The 24911-nt window shown below is 39.2% G+C and overlaps 2 protein-coding genes across 6 annotated transcripts in view; one reads left to right on the top strand and one right to left on the bottom strand.

The window, feature by feature from the left end:
* The window catches only part of LOC309636771 (uncharacterized protein), a 355047-nt gene extending 337987 nt beyond the window's left edge, over positions 1 to 17060 (bottom strand). Inside the window, exons 1-2 of one of the 3 annotated variants that reach the window (XR_014250206.1) lie at positions 16944 to 17059; positions 11324 to 11358 (exon numbers count right to left, since the gene is read on the bottom strand). The gene's annotated coding sequence lies outside the window, so the exon portion shown is untranslated. Of the gene's footprint in view, positions 1 to 11323; positions 11359 to 16943 lie in introns of all 3 variants that reach the window. The other 2 variants (XR_014250205.1, XR_014250207.1) reach the window with 2 other exon arrangements.
* A 279-nt stretch (positions 17061 to 17339) lies between these two features.
* The window catches only part of CTSC (cathepsin C), a 40779-nt gene continuing 33207 nt past the window's right edge, over positions 17340 to 24911 (top strand). For 2 of the 3 annotated variants that reach the window (XM_082410193.1, XM_082410194.1), the window contains exons 1-2: positions 17353 to 17526; positions 19721 to 19866. In XM_082410193.1, coding sequence (XP_082266319.1) covers positions 17355 to 17526; positions 19721 to 19866 — 318 coding nt within the window. In that variant the 5' untranslated portion in view covers positions 17353 to 17354. Of the gene's footprint in view, positions 17527 to 19720; positions 19867 to 24911 lie in introns of all 3 variants that reach the window. The other variant, XM_082410192.1, reaches the window with a different exon arrangement.

Below are 24911 nucleotides of genomic sequence, written 5' to 3' on the forward strand. Positions count from 1 at the left end.
AATGGAACAGGACAGGTTCAAGATGCTACTCAATCTATATCTTAGAACCACAAAATATGAGCCAATGCTTGTAGTAATGTCCATCAGGAATGGCCATGCTGCAGCCTCAGGTAGCTCTCAGTTCTCTAGAGGATTTCAGGACTGTCAACTCCAGGTTTCTGATCAGTTTTGCAAAGAGCTGGGGTCTCTGTCGTGAACCCAAGAAAGAGAATACCAATTTGGCATGTGGTCCTGGAAGTAGAAGCTAAAATTGGTTCTGACTTGGGAATGGTTGAAGCAAAAACTCATTCTTCAAATTTTAGACACTCAAAATGTCCTCTTCCTCGCTTTCAACATAGTATTAACTTTCTTGGTCCTCCTTCTGATTCTCTTAATTTTTCCTTCATGAACTCCTGTTCTTTAGCTTAGCCCTTACATTTCTGCTAATTGTTAAGCTGTCTTCAGCCTCTTCCCTCCACTTTCCCCTGTGTTCTATGGGCTTGCTTTGGGTGACCTCTACTCCCACATCAACTCTCGTTTATTTGGTGAGGACTAATAAAAACTGTATTCAACCAATACCTAAAGTAGTCAAAATACCCTTGCAGCTATTCTCATTGCCTGTCTATGCCCTGAATAGAGTAGATGCCCAATAAATATCTGTTTTATTGATCTGAATGACTGAATGACCCCTTCCCAGAGTAAGCAATATTTCCAGCTTATTACTAGATATCTCCATTCTGACATCCCACAGGTACTTGAAATACATGTCTCCATTTGTCTTTACTTTCTTCCGAAAACACCTACTCTACCATCATTTCCTCTTACTTCATGGCTGTAACATTAGTACCATGTTGAATATATATTTATTAAATACAGTTTCTATAGTTAAGGAAGTATTATGGTTTTTATTTATGGACAACTATTTATTCAGAATATCCCCTTAAGTCTGCATATAAGTAAGGTAGTGTGGTACAGTGGGAAGAACTGGGCACTGGGACTCAGACATACTATGGGAATCAGCCAAGCTTTCTAGCTCAGCCACTTAACATGTATGACATTTACCATGATACTTAATCTCTCTTTTCTAAATACTTTTTCATTTCTAAAATGAAGTGAATAATACCTACCTTATGTGCAGCTGTAGGGAACAGACAGTGTGCACACATACATAGTGTCTACACATAGTAGACATTCAATAAATGGTAACTGTTATCATAACAAGTAATTACATCTGCACATTTTGCCTCTCTCCATGTCCTCACTTTTCATTCAATATATCTGTTCCTCTTAGTTCACTACTAATACTCGTCAGTATTCTGTATTCTACACTGTTGAGAAGGCCTGTTAAAATCATAAAAATCAGGGAGGAAAATATATATTAAATGAAAAGCCTAAAGCACCTAATAGCAGTGTGAATTTGCATTTCAAGCATTCTCTCCCTCTAAACTTAATCTTAACTAGGTCTTGGAACAAGACAACACCCAGAGAGGCAAGTAGGAAAAGGTACTCTTGAGGTTGCAGGCCTAGGTAGAATTTCTAGAGGAGACGGCTATTGTGGGATACCTATGAATAGGCAAAAAGCATAGGTTTCAAAGTAGATAAAATATGCTTACATGGAAATGTACCAAATAACAATGCAATTAAAATATTAAGAACAAAAGAGATAAATGAGAAGTTTATTAGAATAAAGTTACCTTGAGATATTTCAATTGATCTTTTAGAATTGAAAGATGTAATAGACAAAAAATTAAGCATGGTCATAGAGCGACTTAATCACTTTGAGTGTATATCAAAGTTCTTTTGAGTAGAGAAAATGTAATTTTTAAATGTTTCTTTTATAAAACTCAGCCATACATTAAGCCAGAAAGATATTATTAATAAAATTTTAAATGCTGATATTATACATGCCATATTCTTCAAACATAATCTAATAAAAAGAAGAAAACAAACTAATATAACTAGGTAAAATAAGAAATGAACTTCTAAATAACCTATGGAATCAACTGGAAATCAAACCTAAATTATAAACTCTTTAAATTACAAAGATAAAAAAAGTATGTCATGTAATAACTTGTGGGATACAGTTAAAGCTTGCCTCAGAAGAAAACTATGAGGCTAATAAACCTTTATTATTAAAGGAAAAGACTGAAAATTAGGTGCTAAGCACTCATACTAACAAAATGAAGAAAAGAAAAATAAAATGAACCAGATAAAGTAGGAACAAAACATTTTTCCAAATAAAAGATGAAATCAGTTAAACAATAAACAAAGATGTTCAGATGGATGAATATATCCAAAATTGGTTACTTGAAAGTAATATCCCAAATTTAATTTCACTGAATGCTCCATTAAGTTAAAAAAATAGTAGAGAGGAGATTGGTTCAAGATGTCAGAGTAGAAGGACGTGCACTCACTCCTTCTTGCGAGAGAACTGTAATCACAAATAACTGCTGAACGATCATCAACAGGAAGACACTGGAACTCACCAAAAAGATACCCCACATCCAAAGCCAAAGGAGAAGCTGCAATGTGATGGCAGGAGGGGCAAAATCACAATAAACTCAAATCCTATAACTGCTGGGTGGGTGACTCACAAACTGGAGAAAACTTATACCACAGAAGTCTACCCACTGGAGTGAAGGTACTGAGCCCCATGTCAGGCTTCCCAACCTGGGGGTCTGGCAATGGGAGGAGGAATCCCCAGAGAATCGGACTTTGAAGGCCAGCAGGATTTGATTGCAAGACTTCGACAGGACTGGAGGAAACAGAGACTCCACTCTTGGAGGGCACACACAAAGTCTTGTGTGCACCAGGACCCAGGGGGAAGGAGCAGTGACCCCATAGGAGACTGAACCAGATCTACCTGCCAGGGTTGGAGGGTCTCCTGCAGAGGCGGGAGGTGGCTGTGGCTCACCATGGGGACAAGGACACTGGCAGCAGCAGTTCTGGGAAGTATTCCTTGACGTGAGCCCTCCTGGAGTCCACCATTAGCCCCACCAAAGAGCCTGTAGGTTGCAGTGCTGGGTCATGTAAGGCTAAACAACCAACAAGGAGGGAAGACAGCCCCACCCAACAGCAGACAAGAGGATTAAAGTTTTACTGAGCTCTGCTCACAAGAGCAATACCCACCAATCCCTCCCATCAGGAAGCTTGCACAACCCTCTTAGATAGCCTCATCCACTGGAAGGCAGACAGCAGAAGCAAGAAGTACTACAATCCTGCAGCCTGTAGCATGAAAACCACAATCACAGAAAGATAGACAAAATGAAAAGGAAGACGATTATGTCCCACATGAAGGAACAAGATAAAACCCCAGAAAAACAACTAAATGAAGTGGAGATAGGCAACTTTCCAGAAAAAGAGTTCAGAATAATGATAGTGAAGATGATCCAGGACCTTGGAAAAAGAATGGAGGCAAAGATCAAGAGGATGCAAGAAATGTTTAACAAAGACCTAGAAGAATTAAAGAACAAACAAACAGAGATGAACAATACAATAACTGAAATGAAAAATACACTAGAAGGAATCAATAACAGAATAACTGAGGCAGAAGAACGGATAAGTGACCTGGAAGACAGAATGGTGGAAATCACTGCCACAGAACAGAATAAAGAAAAAAGAATGAAAAGAAATGAAGACAGTCTCAGAGACCTCTGGGACAAAATTAAATGCAACAACATTCACATTATAGGAGTCCCAGAAGGAGAAGAGAGAGAGAAAGGACCTGAGAAAATATTTGAAGAGATTATTGTCGAAAACTTCCCTAACATGGGAAAGGAAATAGCCACTCAAGTCGAGGAAGCACAGAGAGTCCCAGGCAGGATAAACCCAAGGAGAAACACGCCAAGACACATAGTAATCAAATTGACAAAAAGTAAAGACAGAGAAAAATTATTGAAAGCAACAAGGGAAAAACTACAAATAACATACAAGGGAACCCCCATAAGGTTAACAGCTGATCTTTTTGCAGAAACTCTGCAAGCGAGAAGGGAGTGGCATGATATATTTAAAGTGATGAAAGGGAAGAACCTGCAACCAAGAATACTCTACCCTGCAAGGCTCTCATTCAGATTTAAAAGAGAAATGAAAAGCTTTACAGACAAGCAAAAGCTAAGAGAATTCAGCACTAGCAGACCAGCTTTGCAACAAATGCTAAAGGAACTCCTCTAGGCAGGAAAGAGACTAGCAACTTAAAACAACCTTGTACATATACAGATTGCTGTATTGAAACCTCATGGGAACAGCAAACCCCAAAACTACAATAGATACACACACAAAAAAGAAAAAGCAACCCAAACACAACACTAAAGATGGTCATCAAACCACAAGAGAAGAGAACAAAAGAGGAAGGAAAGAAAAAAGATCTACAAAAAAAACCCCAAAACAATTAAGAAAATGGCAATAGGAACACACATATTGATAATTACCTTAAATGTAAATGGATTAAATGCGCCAACCAAAAGACACAGACTGGCTGAATGGATATGAAGACAAGACCCATATATATGCTGTCTACAAGAAACCCACCTCAGACCTAGGGACACATACAAACTGAAAGTGAGGGGATGGAAGAAGGTATTCCATGCAAAAGGAAATCAAAAGAAAGCTGGAGTAGCAATAGTCATATCAGAAAAAACAGACTTAAAAATAAAGATTGTCACAAGAAACAAAGAAGGACGCTACATAATAATCAAGGGACCAATCCAAGCAGAAGATATAACAATTGTAAACATAATATGCACCCAACATAGGAGCACCTCAATACAGAAGGCAAACACTAACAGGCATAAAGGGAGAAATCTACAGTAACACAATGATAGTGGGGGACTTTAACACCCCACTTTCATCAATGGACAGATCATCCAGACAGAAAATCAATAAGGAAACACAGGCCTTAGATGACACATTAGACCAGATGGACTTAATTGATATTTATAGAGCACTCCTTCCAAAAGCAGAATACACATTCTTCTCAAGTGCACACGGAATGTTCTCCAAGACTGACCACATCCTGGGCCACAAAGTGAGCCTCAGTAAATTTAAGAAAATTGAAATAATATCAAGCATCTTTTCCAACCACAACGCTATGAGATTAGAAATAAACTACAAGAAAAAAACTATAAAAAACACAAACAAGTGGAGGGTAAACAATATGCTACTAAATAACCAATGGATCACTGAAGAAATCAAAGAGGAAGTCAAAAAATACCTGGAGACAAATGAAAATGAAAGCACAATGATCCAAAACCTATGTAATACAGCAAAAGCAGTTCTAAGAGGAAAGTTTATAGCAATACAATCTTACCTTAGGAAACAAGAAAAACCTCAAATAAACAACCTAACCTTACACCTAAAGCAACTAGAGAACAAAGAACAAACAAAAACTAAAGTTAGTAAAAGGAAAGAAATCATAAAGATCAGAGCAGAAATAAATGAAATAGAGACAAAGAAGACAATAGCAAAGATCAATGAAACTAAAAGCTGGTTCTTTGAAAAGATAAATAAAATTGATAAACCTTTAACCAGAATCATCAAGAAAAATGGGAGAGGACTCAAATCAATAAAATTAGAAATGAAAAAGGAGAAGTTACAACTGACACCACAGAAATACAAAGGATCATAAGAGACTACTATATACAACCGTATGCCAATAAAATGGGCAACCTGAAAGAAAAGGACATGTTCTTAGAAAGGTACAGTCTCCTAAGACTGAACCAGGAAGAATTAGAAAATATGAAGAGACCAATCACAAGCACTGAAATTGAAACTGAAATTTAAAAACTCCCAACAAACAAAAGTCCAGGACATGATGGTTTCACAGGTGAATTCTATCAAACATTTAGAGAAGAGCTAACACCCATCCTTCTGAAACTGTTCCAAAATTTGCAGAGGAAGGAAAACTCCCAAACTCATTCTATGAGGCCACCATCATCCTGATACAAAAACCAGACAATAATACCACAAAAAAAAATTACAGACCAATATCACTGATGAACATAGACACAAAAATCCTCAACAAAATACTAGCAATTCAAATCCAATAATTCATTAAAAGGACCATACACCATGATCAACTGGGATTTATCCCAGAGATGCAGGGATTTTTCAATATCTGCAAATCAATCAGTGTGATACATCACATTAACAACTTGAAGAATAAAAACCATATGGTCATCTCAATAGATGCAGAAAAAACTTTTGACAAAATTCAACACCCATTTATGATAAAAACTCTCCAGAAAGTGGGCACAGAGGGAACCTACCTCAACATAATAAAGGCCATATACGACAAACCTACAGCTAGCATCACACTCAACAGTGAAAAGTTGAAAGCATTTCCTCTAAGATCAGGAACAAGACAAGGATGCCCACTCCCACCACTTTTATTCAACATAGTTTTGGAAGTCCTAGCTATGGCAATCAGAGAAGAAAAAGAAATAAAAGGAATCCAAATTGGAAAAGAAGTAAAACTGTCACTGTTTGCAGATGACATGATACTATACATCAAAAATTGTAAAGACACTACCAGAAAACTACTAGAGGTCATCAATGGATTTGGTAAAGTTGCAGGCTACAAAACTAATACACAGAAATCTGTTGCATTACTATACACTAACAATGAAAGATCAGAAAGAGAAATTCAAGAAACAATCCCGTTTACCACTGCATCAAAAAGAATAAAATACCTAGGAATAAACCTACCTAAGGAGAGAAAAGACCTGTATTCTGAAAAGTATAAGACACTGATGAAAGAAATTGAAGAAGACACAAAGAGATGGAAATATACACCATGTTCTTGGATTGGAAGAATAAATATTGTCAAAATGACTATACTACCCAAGACAATCTACAGATTCAATGCAATTCCTATCAAATTACTAATGGCATTTTTCACAGAACTAGAACAAAAAATCTTAAATTTGTATGGAGACACAAAAGACCCCGAATATCCAAAGCAATCTGGTGAAAGAAAAATGGACCTGGAGGAATCAGGCTCCCTGACTTCAGACTATACTACAAAGCTACAGTCATCAAAAGAGTATGGTACTGGCACAAAAATAGAACTATAGGTCAATGGAACAGGATAGAAAGCCCAGAAATAAACCCACGTACCAATGGTCAATTAATCTACGACAAAGTAGGCAAGACTATACAATGGTGGAAAGATAGTCTCTTCAACAAACAGTGCTAGGAAAACTAGACAGCTACATGTAAAAAAATAAAATTAGATCATTCTTTAACACCATACACAAAAATAAGCTCAAAATGGATTAAAGACCTTAAATGTGAGACCAGACACTATAAAACTCCTAGAGGAAAACACAGGTAGAACACTCTCTGACATAAATTGCAGCAATATCTTTTCCAATCTGTCTCTCAGAGTAATGGAAATAAAAACAAAAATAAACAAATGGAACCTAATTAAACTCAAAAGCTTTTGCACAGCAAAGGAAACCATAAACAAAATGAAAAGACAACCCACAAATTGGGAGAAAATATTTGCAAATGATGTGACCGACAAGGGATTAGTCTCCAAAATTTATGAACAGCTCACGAGGCTTAATATCATCAAAACAAACAACCCAATCAAAAAATGGGCAGAAGACCTAAATAGACATTTTTCCAAGGAAGACATAAGAATGGCCAAGAGGCACATGAAAAGATATTCAACATTGTTAATGATTAGAGAAATGCAAATCAAAACTACAATGAGATATCACCTCACACCAGTCAAAATGGCTATCATCAAAAAATCCATGGGGCTTCCCTGGTGCGCAGTGGTTGACAGTCTGCCTGCCGATGCAGGGGACACGGGTTCAAGCCCTGGTCTGGGAAGATCCCACATGCCACGGAGCAACTGGGCCCGTGAGCCACAACTACTGAGCCTGTGCGTCTGGAGCCTGTGCTCCGCAACAAGAGAGGTTGTGATAGTGAGAGGCCCGAGCACGGCGATGAAGAGTGGCCCCCACTTGCCGCAACTGGAGAAAGCCCTCGCACAGAAACGAAGACCCAACACAGCCAAAAATAAATAAATAATTAAAAACAAAAACAAACAAACAAACAAAACCTATAAAAAAAATCCACAAACAATAAATGCTGGAGAGGGTGTGGAGAGAAGGGAACCCTCCTACACTGTTGGTGGGAATGTAAATTAGTACAGCCACTATGGAGAACAGTATGGAGGTTCCTTAAAAAACTAAAAATAGAGCTATCATATGACCCTGCAATCCCACTCCTGGGCATATGTCTGGAGAAAAACATGGTCTGAAAAGATACATGCACCCCAATATTCACCGCAGCACTGTTTACAATAGCCAAGACATGGAAGCAACCTAAATGTCCGTCGACAGAGGAATGGATAAAGAAGATGTGGTACATACATACAATGCAATATTACTCAGCCATAAAAAAAAAAGAATGAAATAATGCCATTTGCAGGAACATGGGTGGACCTAGAGATTGTCATACTGAGTGAAGTAAGTCAGACAGAGAAAGAGAAATATCATATGATATTGCTTATATGTGGAATCTTTAATGATACAAATGAACATATTTACAAAACAGAAATGGACTCACATACTTAGAGAATGGACTTATGATTATCAGGGGGGCAAGGGTGGAGAAAAGGGATAGTTAGGGAGTTTGGGATTGACATGTACACACTGCTATATTTAAAAAGGATAACCACCAAGGACCTACTGTATAGCACAGGGAACTCTCCTCAATGTTATGTGGCAGCCAGGATAGGAGGGGAGTCTAGGGGAGAATGGATACATGTATATGTATGGCTGAGTCGCTTTGCTGTGCAACTGAAACTATCACAACATTGTTAATCGGCTATACTCCAATATAAAATAAAATTTAAAAAAAATAGTAGAGGGGTAGCCAAAACATCCAATTTTAAATTGATAGAGTGGGAGCTGAGAAAAATATGAAAAAGAAGAACAGGAAGCGAACTTACTTTAAAATCAATCAGTAAAACAAAACAAAACAAAATATTCCAGTACTTATAGGAACTGAACATATTCAAATTTGGTGTTTAAATTTAGAGGGAAAATAAGGTTTATTTTATAAACAGCACCGCTACCGTTGCCTAAATAAAAAGACCTGTATGATACCATATACAAAAGCAGACCTTAGGTGCTTCCAAGATACAAATTTAAAATTAAATGACAGTTATTTAAAACATTTCAACCAATTTAAAACAACTTAAAATATCAAAATTTAAACTTACAACAATTTAAAACAACTCAGGAAAGAAAGTAAGCTTATAAGGAAGGTACATGGTTGTCACTTTCCTATGGAAAGAAAAGCAGCTGTAGAAAGGATGTATATTCAAAAATTCTTACTGCAATGGCAAAAAATAATAATGCTAAAATACCTGGAAACAACCCAAATGCCCATTTAATAATACTTAGATTTGTTACATGCCTTAAGTATTGTTTAAAAACAAAATTCAACCTGTTAGGGAACTGTTGACAGAAACCACCTGCCTTGGCCGGGCCTGCTTGCCTGAGTTGTCTCAGGATAGGAGGTCCGGATAAGGAACACAGTGCTGCCGCTGAAAACTAATGGGAGAATTTGGGAGGCGCCAAAAGAGCGAGGTGATGACCAACCTCCCAGAGTCCTCGCTGGAATCCGTCTTGGCTGAGAGATGTGCACCCCACCCGGTAGGACCCTGAGTCAAGCCAAATATAGGCCAAGCAAGATGACTGGCCAGAGACAACCCGGAAACTAACCCCATTACCATAACATCTGACTTCGAGTCATGTCGCAGAGTTCTCCTGGGTTTCCTTATCCTGCTGCTCTTCGAGAGCCCCTTTCCAATAAAGTCTCTTGCTTTGTCAGCACGTTTGTATCCTTGGACAATTCATTTCCCAGTGTTAGACAAGAGCCCACTCTTGAGCTCTGGAAGCAGTCCCCCTTCCTGCAACAAACTGAGTAAATCTGAAGACCTGATTGGCTTTATTTAAGGATTCATGAATCTGGCAGCATCACATTTAGTAAATAGAAGAGAGCTCTGAGAAGTGGCACAAAATGGAAGGCTTTTATAGACAGGAGGGTGGGGCAAGAAAGTCACTAGCAAAAAAACAAACAAAAAAAAGGTTCTTTTGGGCCAGGACATCTGTTTTGGAGGGCAGGGACTGGCAAGGGTTTTATCATGCAGATTGCCTCTTCTTCCTCTGAGGAGTAGGCTGGAGAGGGCTGAGATTACCTCATCGGTTCTAACCAGAAAATTCCAAACTGGTTGATTAAGATTACATTTGGGGGGAAAATCAAAACTGCAGTTAAGTTACATATTAAATCTAGGTCTTGGTATCATGGGCTTTTAGCACATGTGATGCCATTTCGGACCTGTGTTTTTTTTTTTTTAGCAGTACCATGCAGCTATTTTCCTTAAAATGAATTCAATTTCTTGATGTGAGGAAACCTCTGTTATGTGTTTTTAAGAATGAATTTCATTAAGAATGAAATAAGGTTGACAAGAATGAAAGAATGGAAACTAGGTGACAGCATTGTTCTAAGCATTTCACATTTTAACTCAGTCAAAACTTCACTACAACCCTATGAGGTAGGTCCCATTATTATCCCAGTTTTGCTAACAAGGAAACTTGAGTCAGAGGAAATAAATAACTTTTCTAAAGTCACACAGGCAGTAAGAAGTGGTATCAGGATTCAAACCATAGCATTCTGGATCTAGACATTATGTGCCCTGCTCCTTATGCATATTTTAAGTGGCCGGGTAATTTTAGTAAAAAATTTGTAAGTATACACACCAGGGAGGGAACATAGGTTGCCTTGCTTGGCAGGGTATAGATGGAAAGAAAAAGGGGGGGTAGGGGAAAAAATCTGTAGCACAATGGCAAAATATATTTAATGTAATTTATTGAATATTATTATCTCATCATATAGTAAAAACATAAATACGTCCTTTTAAAAAAAGGACTAGGAACAAATGAAAATGATAAATTTGAAGGCTTTTTTACTCAATTTGCTACCTTAATTGTATATGAACTAAAGTTACTTATTTATATATTGAACTATTTTTAAATTCTAAGGATTGTTTAAAAAATGAGAGAAATGCATAAATCAGTGTGATCTTGTCAATTAAATAAGTAAAAAGTAATAATAAATAGTAAGTCAGCTTATTTTCAACTTATTAAAATGAAATATTTTAAATATTCCCATACCATTACCTGTGTAAGTAATGTGATTCTTGGAAAAGGAATGCCCTTTCTCAACTTGGAGAAACTGATAGTCTTGACCTTTAAATCAGTCACCCTGTTCTGGTTTTGTTCTCTTCATGCCAAGACTCTCTACAGTTTGCTATTTTAGAATTTACCTTGTTTGACTTCATATTTCCCTTTCAGCAATAACCTAGAGAAAGAAGGGAAGTCAAATTGAACTGCAAAACTTTGAAACTAAAATGCTAAGACATGGTTTAGCTTTCCTATTGTCCAACATGTGTTTATAACTTGACTTCCTGATAGCATACGAAGTAGTTTTAGGTCAACTTCTACAACTTACAAACTAATCCACACAGGCATATAAACTTAAAATTCCAGATGTTGCTGGGGCTGAAAAGTTGGTCCCTATACTAGTTGAATATCTCTGAAAGTGAACAGTAGATGAGAAATATAAAATTTATCATCTAGTGACTTAACATTTGCCCCGTGAAAATTTGCTTCCAATAAACCTGATTCTTAAAGTTGGAGAGTAAGGAGTTTCAATCAACATTTAATAAATATTTATTGAGCATCTACTATGTCCTGGTAATACAGTGGTGAACAAGACAGACAAGGCCCAAACCTCATGGAGTTTCTGTTCCAGTGTGGCAGATACATAATAAACAAGAAAGTGCAATAATTATGGGCATTTATAATTTTTATATAGAAATAAACAGAGTACTAATAAAATGAATAGCTAGAGAAGGCCACTTCAGATAGCATGGCTAGAGGAGATAAAATATTTTTCAGTGAGAATGTCATATAGTGAGAATGAGCAGTCATGGGAAAAACAGCAAATGATTTCAGGCAAGGAGGATAGCAAAGTGCAAAGGTAATGGAGACAGAAGGAATCTAGAGGGTTTGAGGATCAACAGAAGGCAAGGGTTTCTGGGACAACTGGGAGGATGAAGGGATAAGTTGGGCATATTGTGCAGGGTCTTGCAGAATTTTCTTCAAAGATGATACAAAAGGTAACCTATTGGGAAGTATTCCACTTGTCAATATTGGGAGTACCTTGATATGGTTTACATTTAAATAAAAAATAACAATGGTGAGAGTAGACTCAGTATGATACATTGGCTGATCAGCTTGGGGTGGGGGGGGAGCCTGGGGGAAGGAAGAGTCAAGGATGACACTTAGGTTCCTGGCTTTTACATTGAATTCAAGAAAAAGTGTATGAAATTATAAGGTAATTTTGGTTGACTAGCAAGAAATGACAGCCTATTGGACCAGTGTGGTGTGGGTGAAAAAAGAGCAAAAGAGAGATATTCGTTAAGTTCATTGGCTCTTTAGGGTTGCTCTTACTCTGTGTGACCTATAGGATAATCCTGGTGTATCAGTAAAAAGTAATGCTTCTCAAAATTTTCATTTCAAAAACATGGTTTATTTATTTTTTATTTTTTAAATACACATTTCTTCTTTTATTTATTTATTTATTTTATTTTATTTTTGGCTGCGCTGGGTCTTCGTCGCTGCACGCAGGCTTCCTCTAGTTGCGGAGAGTGGGGGCTACTCTTCGTTGCGGTGCATGGGCTTCTCTTGTTGAGCACAGGCTCTAGGTGCGTGGGCTTCAGTAGTTGCAGCACACGGGCTCAGTAGTTGCGGCACGTGGGCCGTGAGCGTGCGGGCTTCAGTAGTTGCGGCATGTGGGCTCAGTAGTTGCAGTGCGCAGGCTCTAGGGCGTGCAGGCTTCAGTAGTTGTGGTGCACGGGCTCAGTAGCTGTGGCGCGCGGGCTCCAGAGCACAGGCTCAGTAGTTGTGGTGCAAGGGCCTAGCTGCTCCGTGGCATGTGGGATCTTCCCGGACCAGGGATCAAACCCGTGTGCCCTGCATTGGCAGGCAGATTCTTAAGCGCTGTGCCACCAGAGAAGTCCTCATGGTTCATTTAACAGAAGGAAATAATGAAGTGAGAAAGGGATCAAATAGTAGAGATTATCTCAGTAATTCCTAGTTTCACAGCTGCCTCAACATGTATCTTCTGTAGAACTTTTCTTTCTCTTAATTTTATATCTGACTCTATCAAGAAGCAGACAAAGCTTCACTTGCTCAATTCCATTCTAACACTCTAACTTAAAAACAGAAGCCTTTTTTGGTTATCAGATCTATACTTACTAGCAGTTTGACCACGGAAAAGTCACTTATCCTTTCTGAGCTCCAGTTTTCTTATCTGTAAAATGGGAGTAATACTATCTGGGAGATTACTATCAAATGGACATAATATGTGAATGTACTGTGCAAATGATGATGAGCTTCCTTCCCACTTATCTTCCCGCCTTCCTTCCTTTCTTTCATAAATTTTATTGAGAGGATGAATGAGTAAATATTGGCTACTGGCTAACTCTGACAAAAACCTTGAGGTACAAAGATAATATAGTCCTGCTGTCAAGAAGCATGGACTCTAGTGGAAAAGGCAAATAATTACAGTGAATTGTGAACTCAGGAACATGAGGTCACAGAAGAGAGAGTTTTGACACCTGCCTAGGAGATCAGAAGGACAGAAACAAAGTACAGTACTTGGGGCATCACAAGACCTGAAGAAGTGGTGCTCTCTTTCTCACACAATTGTGTAATAATTAAATGAGATGATATATGTGAATTACCTTGGTAAAATGTAAAGTCCTAAATAAATGAAATTATTATGGTTGTTATTCTGACTACCAATGACAGAGGTGTATACAATACCAAATGGCATTCTACATTGATATGTCAAATTTTTTCTCTATTTCTTTGATGCTTCTTTGTTTTGATATACATTCCTGAACAGTGGCTTTCAAACTTATTCACAAGGCAGGGAATATGGGAATCATGATGCTCTTTGCCAAACACCATGAAATACAGAAGTATTTATGTCCATGATACTATTCATTCATTCAACAGATATATGAGAACTTACTGTGTGCCAGAAATTATTCAGGGTGCTAGGATTACAAAGGAGAACAGGATTTGGAATCTACTGTCTAACTAATAAGGACAGTTTTCTAGTAGAAAGATACACAATAATAAATGTAGTCAGTCAGTTCTCTGTAGAATCTGTATGAACTCATTTAGTCTTCTCAAAATTGGAGGAGGTAGTCATAGGTCTATAACAATTATGCACATGCTATAGATGAGAAAACCAAGGCACAAAAAGAAGTAAAATAACTTCCTCAAGATCAAATAGCTGGTGAGTAGCAAAGCCTTGCTTCAAACTTAGGCAGTGTAACACAAGTCCTTGCTGTTCATCTCTAAGCCAGGGATTCTTAAGCTGTAGCTGTGTCAGGATCCTCTGAAAGGGGATTGTTAAAACATAGATTGCAGGGACCTGATTCAGTAGGTATGGGGTGGGGGTCAGGAATTTGCATTTCTAGCAAATTCCAAGGAGATGCATATGCTGCTGGTCCTTTTGGTCCTGGGACCACAGTTTGAGAACGACTGCTAAGCAATGCTGCTTCTCTATAAACCTACTTATAATGATCTGAGACTAGTACCAAAATCTGGTTTGCATATAAACTGACTTTTATATCATTTTAAATATACCAAATTTTTAGGAATGCAACTTCTAGATAAATCAACAGGAAGGTACTTTGTTCTGCTGGGAACTTGACCAAGAATTTTCTAGCATGAATAATGGAGGTATGACATTTGAATGACCATCTGATAAGGCAATTGTGACATTCACCAAGTTATTATTATCTCTGGATCTTCATTTCCCAAGAGTAAAATGAATCCATTAGATTATGGGGTATTTGAGTTATAGCTCAGTGAAAGAATTTCTGTTCTCAGAAGAAAGGTACCTGTCAATTTTATTGTGATTCTACAATTTTACATAGAGACATAAAGTGCAAGTATCTGAATGTCTCATTCTATTTTCCAGTACATTCATACATGAGCATTTTATATAATGAAATACATGCGTTTGTATTAGAACTTCACCTAAAATATCTTTTTTTCCTCAATATTTATACCTTTTTTTCTTACTTTTCATGGTCTTATCAGTGAGGTTTTTTTCTGTTTTTATTTTTTTTGAATATCTTTTTGTCTTTCGTATTATTTGGTATTTTCTTTTTATTTTTAAGCAAGTAACATATATGAATTTCATTTCAAAATACCAAAAGGTCTCTGTAAAATATTTGTTATAAAAATAAAACTTTAGGTCTGATCAATTTGAGAATCACTAATTTTTCTCCCTGCTAATGGAGAGAGGGCTAGTAATAGTTTGGGAATTATTAGATTAGTGGAAATAAACTAAATTGAAATTCAAAGTACCTCAGGTTTATTCCTAAATCTCAGTAACTGGCAATGTGATGTTCATCAAGTTATTACATTATCTCTGGATCTTCATTTCCCAATAGTAAAATGAATCTATTAGATTAAGAGGCTTCCAAGATCCTTTTCGATTTTATTTAGTCATTGAATAGAGATGTGTTTTCAACTTTCTTCACAATTGTTTGTGCTACTTTGGTCATGCCGTCAAAGAAATTTCCAACTTGACTGTTCAGCTCTTCAAAATTTATGATCTAGTGAAAGTTTTAACGTTTTAACAACCAATGACACATTTTCCCAGAGATTAGGAAGGCAATGTTACTCTGTCAGTTTATCTCTAAACAGTAAGTGTGCTAGTTTAATTATATGCTTCAGCTTTTCATCCTAAGTAACGGGGAATAAAACCTAGAAGTAGGGTGTTGGCTCCACCCTTGCCTTTGCAGTTTGTGACTACATTAGAGAGCATTTTCATTTATGAGCTTTCAAGGGAAATTCCTTTTGCCAAATCAAAATTGGTTTTCGAGCCTAGAAACCAAGATAAGGCTATTAAGTACATTTATTTTAACACCCCAGGACACTTCCTAAGTATTTTCAAGCCAGAATTTGGAAGACAAAGGTGAATAATGTGGACTTGCTCCCTTCGAATGCTTACAATCTGGTGGAGAAGGTGGACATCCAAGTATTTATTTGTAACCAGTGTTTTGAAGGCAAAATGTACGTGCCCTAGAGGGCAGGGGCACAGAAAAGTCTGTCTTGTTCATCACTTGTCCTTGATGTTGCACAGGGCCTGACACCTAAAAGGCTCTGTGCACAAAAGGAGCCCCAACTTCCAACAACAGCCAGGAAAGACAGAGGAGCTCTCACAGAAAAGGATGATAATTAAACTGAACGAGGAGGCACCTGGCAATAGTGCTACCTTATAATTACTGGCGATCAGACTGGCACCCTGCAACCTGCTCATAAGACCAGCATTCTCCCACCAGCTCCCTTCCTCACCCTGGGCGACTTGTTTCCTCTCTCTGGGCCGCCTGCTCTTCAGCTGCAAAACAAGGGCTTTAGTGCCTGTGCGTGTTTGTGTGCGCGCGTGCGCGCAACTAAACCCTATAACGTTAGCAGGCGGAAAAAAATCCTAGTACACAAAAACTGCAAGTTTGCACTACAACTGAATTCCCCTGTGGATAACAGGCAAGCAACATTAACAGGAAACCGACAAAACCCAGCAAACAAAAGGAAGTGAAAGTTTTGGAAAACGGAAGGAAGAGTAGTTCTCAAACAGCTGGGCTGGCTCGGGGTCGCACGTAAAATAGTTCTGAGGATAAAAGTTAACTGAGTGAGGACGAAGTCGGAAAGACAAGCAAGTAAAAGAAAGCTCCACTAGTTAGGTCGCTCTCTCTCTCTGGGCCTTTTTCCCACCTTCGGTCCCCCCTCCCCCCCGCCTCCCTCACCTCGCTTCTCTCGGTCTCTCGCTGACATTTAGCCTCCCCTCCCCCTCACCTCTCTGTCTCTGTCTCGCTCCCTCTTTTTCTCTTAGTCTCTCTCTCTCTCTCTCTCTCCGTTACTTCTCAAGGAGCGAAGGAGCGCAGTCTGGGGCGCGCACGGACCAGCTGTGGCTCAGCAGTCCTCTTCGGAGGTGTCCCTTGGCAACTGAACCTGGTGCTGGGCTCTCTGGGCCTGAGGTCCGACGGCCGCCAGGTGACGGGCGCGCTCTCCAGAGGCCCCCACCTAAGGGGCGGCGCCACTGGCAGGCGCCCAGCCCACCGCGGCCCCGAGACCCCGCCCCCCGCCGGGTTGCCGGTTTCCCGCACCTCTATTTTAAGGCACGAGCACAGCAGCGGTGGCCTCAGTCCCCGCCTGCAGTGCTTTGGCTCGCGTCCCTTCCCCACTTCTCCTAAGGGCCTTGCCAGCATGGGTCCCTGGCCCGGCTCGCCGCTCGCCGCCCTCCTGCTGCTCCTCATCCGCGCTAGCAACGTGCACTGCGACACTCCTGCCAACTGCACCTACCCTGACCTGCTGGGCACCTGGGTCTTCCAGGTGGGCCGCAGCGGTTCTCAGCGCGAGGTCAACTGCTCGGTTATGGGTAAGCCGCCGGCGCCCTTGGACCCGCTTCCTCCCTGTGCCTACCCGGGGCTCCTTCCCTTCGGTCCCTGAGCCCTTCTCCCCGCAGCGCCCCCGCTAGCGGGAGGCCGGGAGGTCCTGGCTGGACTTGGGGTCGGTGGGGGGCGTGCCCTCTCCCGCTCCAGGGCAGCGACGTCAACGTGGAGCTGCTGAGAACGTCTCACTTCACGCGGTCTTGGTTATTCCCGGGCCCCCAACACTATTTGCAAGAACTTTTTTTCCTCCCCCTTGATTTCCGTTTCTTGTTTTGGGGTTTGTTTGGTTTGTAAGAGAGTTGAGACCGTGCAATCTTATCTCCCCATCCCATCTGCAGTATTTTATTGTGCCAGTGAAAAATGAGCTCAAAGACTCTTGAGAATATAGCTTTTAAAGTTTTCTTTTATTAGGTTGTGGGAAAGAGCCCTTAAGCCCAGAGATTTTGATGTGGACAGTTTCATGTATTGCGGGGGGGGGGGGGGGTAGTGATACCCACCAGGGTTCTTGGCCTTCGCCAATCAGAAATTGACTACAGGCCAGACAAGAAGTTCAGGCAAGGTTTTATTGGGCCCCTGCTGCATCAGGGCTAGTGAGAACAAATAACAAGCTTGTACCTTATATGGGGTGAGGGTAGGGGGTGTTCCATTGGTGGGGGGGAGGGGTGGCTTGGGTTGTTTGCCCACTCCTCTGGGGGTGTTGAGTGCAGGGGGCATGCTCAATACCCAGTGTTTGCTCCGGACACACAGTTTTTGCTCAGGGCTCTTCAGAAGTGGCAGTTAAGTTTTTTGCTTTTTTGTATCTTTTTGTCCATAATGGGGCCCAACTGTGCATGCACGCAGTTATTTTTAGTCCCATATAGTTTCTTTGTATTTTGTTGCTGGAGGAGGTTTGTCCAAGTGCAAGCATTGCAGCACTTAAGCGAAGGGTCCCAGGTCCCAGCCTGTCTCAGTAGTATATAAAAGTTTGTTTTTTTTTTTATACCTCTTTGGCCAATAATTATATTTTGAAATGCCCAGAGCCAAGCACAGTGCCTAGCTCATGGAAGGCTCTCAATAAATATCTAGTATTTGAACACTCTGGAACATTCCATATGCCCTCAGATAACATGGCTATCCCAAGGACAAAGAATTTAGTGAAGGGAGAAGAAAAAACACACAATCTTGGGTCAGGAGAAGCACTCTCGTTCTGCCCAAACCTTTACCACACTGTGGCTTGTGCAGAATGAGTGAAGCTCTCAACTGCAATTTCCTTGTTAACAGAGACTGCCAGGTCATCTGTCACTAGACAGACTTACTCAACTGTCCAACTCCAAATGACTGTGTGGCATTTCATAGTACTGGGCATTATAACCATTTTCTCTTTTAAAAGTTGAACTTGGAGATCCAAAGCAGAAGGGAGATGAGGATTTGCAGTGTTGTGTCCCATGGAATCTCCTATTTCTGAGCATTAATCTGAAACATGGAAAAATTGTCCAAAGTGTGGAAACCTCCAGACTGGACACAGCAGAACCCTTTTCAGGCAGCCTCTGCCTATATTCCATACCTTTGACCTTAATCTAATCAATTAAAGACACCCGCAGATCTGAGTCCCCATTTTCTGAAGGTTAAAAGTTTAGTTCCATTCAGCACAAATTAGCTGTATAGGATAAAAACCTTGAGTTTGCTGAATACTTTGAAAGGGTTCAGATTCCGAGGTTCTGAACTGTACAGCCATTTAGAAGAAAGATATCCCATTTCTTCTCTGAAGAGATCATTTCCTTTGTTCTTATGATCTGGTAGCAAGTCTTTTTATATTTCCACTTTTTTATTACCATTTTGTCTTCTCATTTCTGCTGGTCATTTTCAACATTCCCCATTTCTCCTTTTCTTCAGTGGAAAAATTTCTTCAGTGTTTGGATGCTCTGGGAAGGTAGTAGCTGTACTTTTTGGGGTCTCTCTGCCTGCTGGGCTACTTGGACATATCTTTTGAGCCTTTGCTTCACATTCTTGCCTGAGACCCCTCTGGGATTATGCAGAGGGAGGCAACAAAACAGGGACTCTGATATATTCACAAGCCAGATCCACCCACATTCAGTAGCATGAAAGGAAAGCAGCTTAAAAATAATGGAAATTATAGAGGAGCTTTTACCTCCCATTGAAGTCCACATAATTTTCCTTTGTTGTGCATTTTCTTTTCTTTAGGACCACCAGAAAAAAAAGTAGTGGTGCACCTTAAGAAGTTGGATACGGCATATGATAGCTTTGGCAACTCTGGCCATTTCACCATCATTTACAATCAAGGCTTTGAGATTGTGTTGAATGACTACAAGTGGTTTGCCTTTTTTAAGGTTAGTGTTGTTGGAATATACATTCATATTTTCAGTGATTTGATAACTGAAGCTTCTTCTAATGAGGAGACCCTCAGTATTTTAATTTTAGATTAAGAAGATAACCAGAATTGATACCAATTTTCTGAAGAGAAATTAGATGGTGTAATTTTGCCACTTTATTTAAAATTATGACTTCAGTAGGTTTAAATAAAACACACATGATCTGTATTTGAGTATGTATGATCCATCTCTATTTAAATTTACATTTTGGTAAGTATGACTAAATTCTTTATTTTCTTTATTACTGCATCTTTATTTCTAATTGTTGCCTTAGTCACTTGGCTTTGTACCGAATCTGTTGGAAAGATAGGGTTTTTATTATTATCTTGAGGTTATTATACTGTCCCTCTTATCATCATTTGTTAGCTTTGAGAAATTGACCTAAATGACTCATGGAAGTAGTATAATGTACTAAATATATTTATGTGAATAATTTATTTGACTAAAGTGGGGCAGAGATGGAGAGCCTTGGAGTTACTCGTTGGGCTAATTAAAGCAAAAGGTAGCCTAGCCAGCTCAGCTTGTTTTCTTCTCTCACTAGGGAAGAACTATTGTCCATTCTTAAGGTCTTACACGTTGCTTCTAATTGCAGACACAATCTAGGGTAAAATAGTTGAGCACAAATTGCAGTCCATCCCCGATATCCGTCTGAAGTTGGAACGTTTCCTATTAGCAGAGTATTAAATGGTTTAACTAAATTGAATATGCAAACCTGAGACTAGCTATTTCTTTTTTTTTTTTTTTTTTTATTTATTTTATGGCTGTGTTGGGTCTTCGTTTCTGTGCGAGGACTTTCTCTAGTTGCCACGAGCGGGGGCCACTCTTCATTGCCGTGCGCGGGCCTCTCACTGTCGCGGCCTCTCTTGTTGCAGAGCACGGGCTCCAGACGCACAGGCTCAGTAATTGTGGCTCACGGGCCTAGTTGCTCCGCGGCATGTGGGATCTTCCCAGACCGGGGCTCGAACCCGTGTCCCCTGCATTGGCAGGCAGATTCTCAACCACTGCGCCACCAGAGAAGCCCTAGCTATTTCTTATTCTAAATAAAGTATAAGTAAAGACAGTTTTTCATGGGTTAGTGTCAGTAGCCTTTAAAACATCTGGTAAGAGTTGGCCAATTACAGGAATTTGTGGGAAGGTGAGGGAATGATTCTGTTAAAGATTATGAAAGACAAAGCACCAGCAAAAGACTAATTTCTAAATTTATTGTGATTACTCATGTGGGTTGTGGCTTAATCACTAACTAGGATATGTTGTTAACAGCGGAGCCAACCAAATTTCTTAGAATAGTAATGCCCAATATTTTTTTTTTTTTAACTACGAGGACCCCTTCTTAATTGAAAAAAGAAAAGAGAGATGGGAAAAGTTGTCTCCCCTCACCTGGTTTGGCTGTCTGATATTCAGCTGGTGAGAACCAATCCATCCATGCTGGCCATTGAGGGCCAGCAGTCTATTTTATTAGTTGAAGCCCATGCTTGACCAGTTATTAAATATTTTTAAATATCACCCCTAGATACTATGTATTTTTAAAAATCATAGCAGTATCTGTATGAGTTTTAAAAATTGTAGTGTGTATGCAATAAATGTGATTCCATCTGAATATAATTCTTGGTCTGCATATTGATGAGCCTAGGGCCTTGTAGACCTCTTGTAGGTACTCTGTTACAGTCCTTCAAAAGTTCTTTGCCTTCAGGTGGGGAGTGAATTGCCTATGGAATTGAGGCACAAGGAAAGAAATATTCAAGACAGTTGTTACCGTGTACCTTCCTCCTTCCTCCACTTCTTCCTCTTGCCCCTCCTTTTTCCCACGTCTCCCTTCCCCTTCTCCTTTTGTTGATACAAAATAGGTAATCGATATTTATTTAAAACATGAAAAAGAAGTAGAATTCAGTTGAGAAATAGGTTGCATAAATTACTTAAGTACAAGATGGGGTGTAGTATATAAATAGATGAGTGAATAGTTTTACCCATTTGGCTTAGAAGACTTTTCATTCTTCACTTCTGTAGAATTGGAGAAACTGGTGGTGGAACTTCTAATGACACCATTAATTACCTGAGACATAATCAGAAACAGGCAAGGGCAGTTTCCCTCCGGTAATATTTTCCCATCAGTCTATCTGCTCTCAGCTTGAATAGGAGTCAGGAGATGGTGGGGACAGAGGGAATGGCTGGTAGCTGAATGAGGAATCGGAACATTTCTTTGTACAGTTGACCCTGGAACAACACAGGGTTGAACCGCGTAGGTCCACTTATACAGAGATTTTTTTTTCAATAGTAAATACTATAGTAAATATATACACAATCCGAGGTTAGTTGAATCTGCAAATGGGGATCCAAGGTTGGTTGATTCCTTAGATGTGGGAACCCGTATATTGAGGGCTGACTATAAGTTATAGGTGGGTTTTCAACTATTTGGAGGGTTGGTGCCCCAAACCCTGCGTTGTTCCTTTGTTCAAGGGTCGACTCTCTTTCTCTTTAAATCACAGTATAAGCAAATTTGGTATTTTTCTGTAGCCTCAGAACATTAGTTGCAGGTCAATAAAGGCTTTTTAAAGCCAAATGAAGTTGTAAGTGTTCTCAACCATATGTGGGAAGAGTCAGTGTATACACTGCTGTAGGGTAGAACCCTACCTGACCATATGCTTCTGGACAGCATTCTCTTATTAGGAATAAAAGTAGAAGAGTGTTCTTCTGCTACTGATTTCAGTGTATTTTTTTAAAGTGTCCATTTGACCAGAACCATTATCAGGACCATGTTTTCTTTTCCTCCTGAAAAATCAGCCACTCTGGTCAGTAGTTAGATCATGTGATAAGGATCATAATTTCAATAAGCAGAGCAGAACATACACAAGATACTTGATTTTAAAATTTCTCTTAACACAATCAAGTAGTTCCAGATAAACATATTTTGCAGAGTGATAAAATGCCATGTTCTTTCAGCAAATCCAACTGAAAAAGTAATGGGGAGTAGCAGAGTTTAACAGATTTAAGAAAAATGATAAAGTGGAGTTGACTTTACATAATAGGGCAGTCAAACACTTTTGGAGTGATACTTATTAACATAAAAGGCTTGCTGGATTTTACCGTAAGCCTCAGGGTATTTCCTACAGTGGTGCTGGGGAATCCACGCTGGGTGTGTAACTCAAGAGAGCTCACCTGTTTAATGAATAAAGCATGCGAGATTTTTTTTCTACAGATTTTAGAAGTATCTTTTCAATGAAAAATAATTTATTTTTAAAAAAGAAAAATTATCAAAATATAAGCAGTGTTTTACTCTTCAAGTTTAGGTGTCTTATGTAAACTACACCATAATCCACTCAACCTACTGCTATTGCTGAAATATCTGACAAATTTTTGCCATTTATACCCTCCACTGTTATTCTACAAATCCGTTGGATTTCCAGGTGTCTCCCTTAACTCATACCAGACCCTACCACTTGTTTCCTTTTGCCCTCTTCAGATAGGCTTTCATGAGGTTGTTTCTTAGAGTTGTTCCTGCTGGTTTGCTGAGCGGGTGTTACATGCAAGGTATTCTATTAGGTTCCTGCTCCGCCTTCTGTTCCCCCAGATCAGCCCGCAGCTCAACAGAACAGACAGCTTCCACATCATTCTCCCTGCATTCCAACTTCGGAGCAGTTGTGACACCACTTTTATTGCTAGGAACTTGCTTTTATTAAGTTCTACTTATTCAGGCCTCACCTGGAAAATAAGCAGAATTTTTCATGAATTGAGGTTCTTCAACCTTTTTTTCCTTGGTTTTAACTGCTTAAGAGATTGGGAGTGGCGTGGGGATGGTTTTTTTTTTTTTTTTTTACATAGGACTTCAAGCTAGATAAAAGCTTGGAAGGAAATCTTGACACTGGAAATTTATACATAGTTTGAGTTAGGCAGGAAGCACTAGGTTTATATTTTTGAAAGACACTTTTTTTCTACTCAACTTCCAGCATAGATTCAGTTATCAGAAAACTTTGGCGGGGTTACAAACTCAAGTGAATTTAGGGCTCACCCAGGCAGATACCTAAGCATTTAAAACAACTTTTGTGAAACAATAAGGAGTTATTCAACCTATGGCAAAATGGAAACTTTCCTAGAGACATTCAGATTCAGTTTTCCTTTAAAATAATGCGCTGGCCAAAATAAAAGACTATCTACACAAGCCAGTTTCTAAGACTATCAAATTTTAATAGCATTACCATTTGATTATAATTGGCACACTCCAATAAATTTGCACCCTTTAAAAGTACCTGCAGATGAAAAACAACCAACCTCTTATATAGAAACACACAATATAACAAAACAATGTAAAGGATGTTTGATTATGGCTGACTTTGTGATGGGTGGGTAAGCGATTGTTTTTTTCTTCTTTACACTTCTGTGGAATTTGTTCATTTTTTACCATGAGCATGTATAAAGCTCCTCTACACCATCCTCTACCGAATTGCCAAGGAAGGAAGTGGTATGAAACAAACTCAGCTTCAAAGAATACCCTCAAGTTGAATAAGCTTTCTAACCTTTTACTGTTTCTCATTTTACTTTCTCTGAGGGGGGGCAGTAGCGAATGAACTCAGGTTTTATTTTGAACATTAAGCTACTCAAGGGCTGAAGAAGATGCATAGAAGGGAAACTAGACTCATTAGGCTGAAAACTGAATTTGGGGATAGTTAAGCAGACTTCACTGATTTCTAATTGAGTTTTTGTTTGGGACCTACCAGTCTTAGTAGAACTATAAGCTAAAAACACTACCGTGAGTATTTCTAAAGCAGGTTGGTACTCAAAACAAGAACAGTATGTTGGGAAATCCATACCAGAGGATTTATTTACCCATTTTGTGTGCTAGTGACTTACAAATTTCAAGCTTGTCACAACAGTTAGAAATGTGAATCATGTGTTCCTACAGTAAAGGATTTGGGAGTCTCGTGCGGTTTTTCTGTTGTGCCTTCTGGGTTCATTTTTAAGATATAACAAACTTTCAGAATATTTGTTATTGGGATAGCTTTACCTGTTTT

Source organism: Balaenoptera physalus (genome assembly GCF_965194825.1).
Source record: "Balaenoptera physalus genome assembly, chromosome: 10".
Lineage (NCBI taxonomy): Eukaryota > Metazoa > Chordata > Mammalia > Artiodactyla > Balaenopteridae > Balaenoptera > Balaenoptera physalus.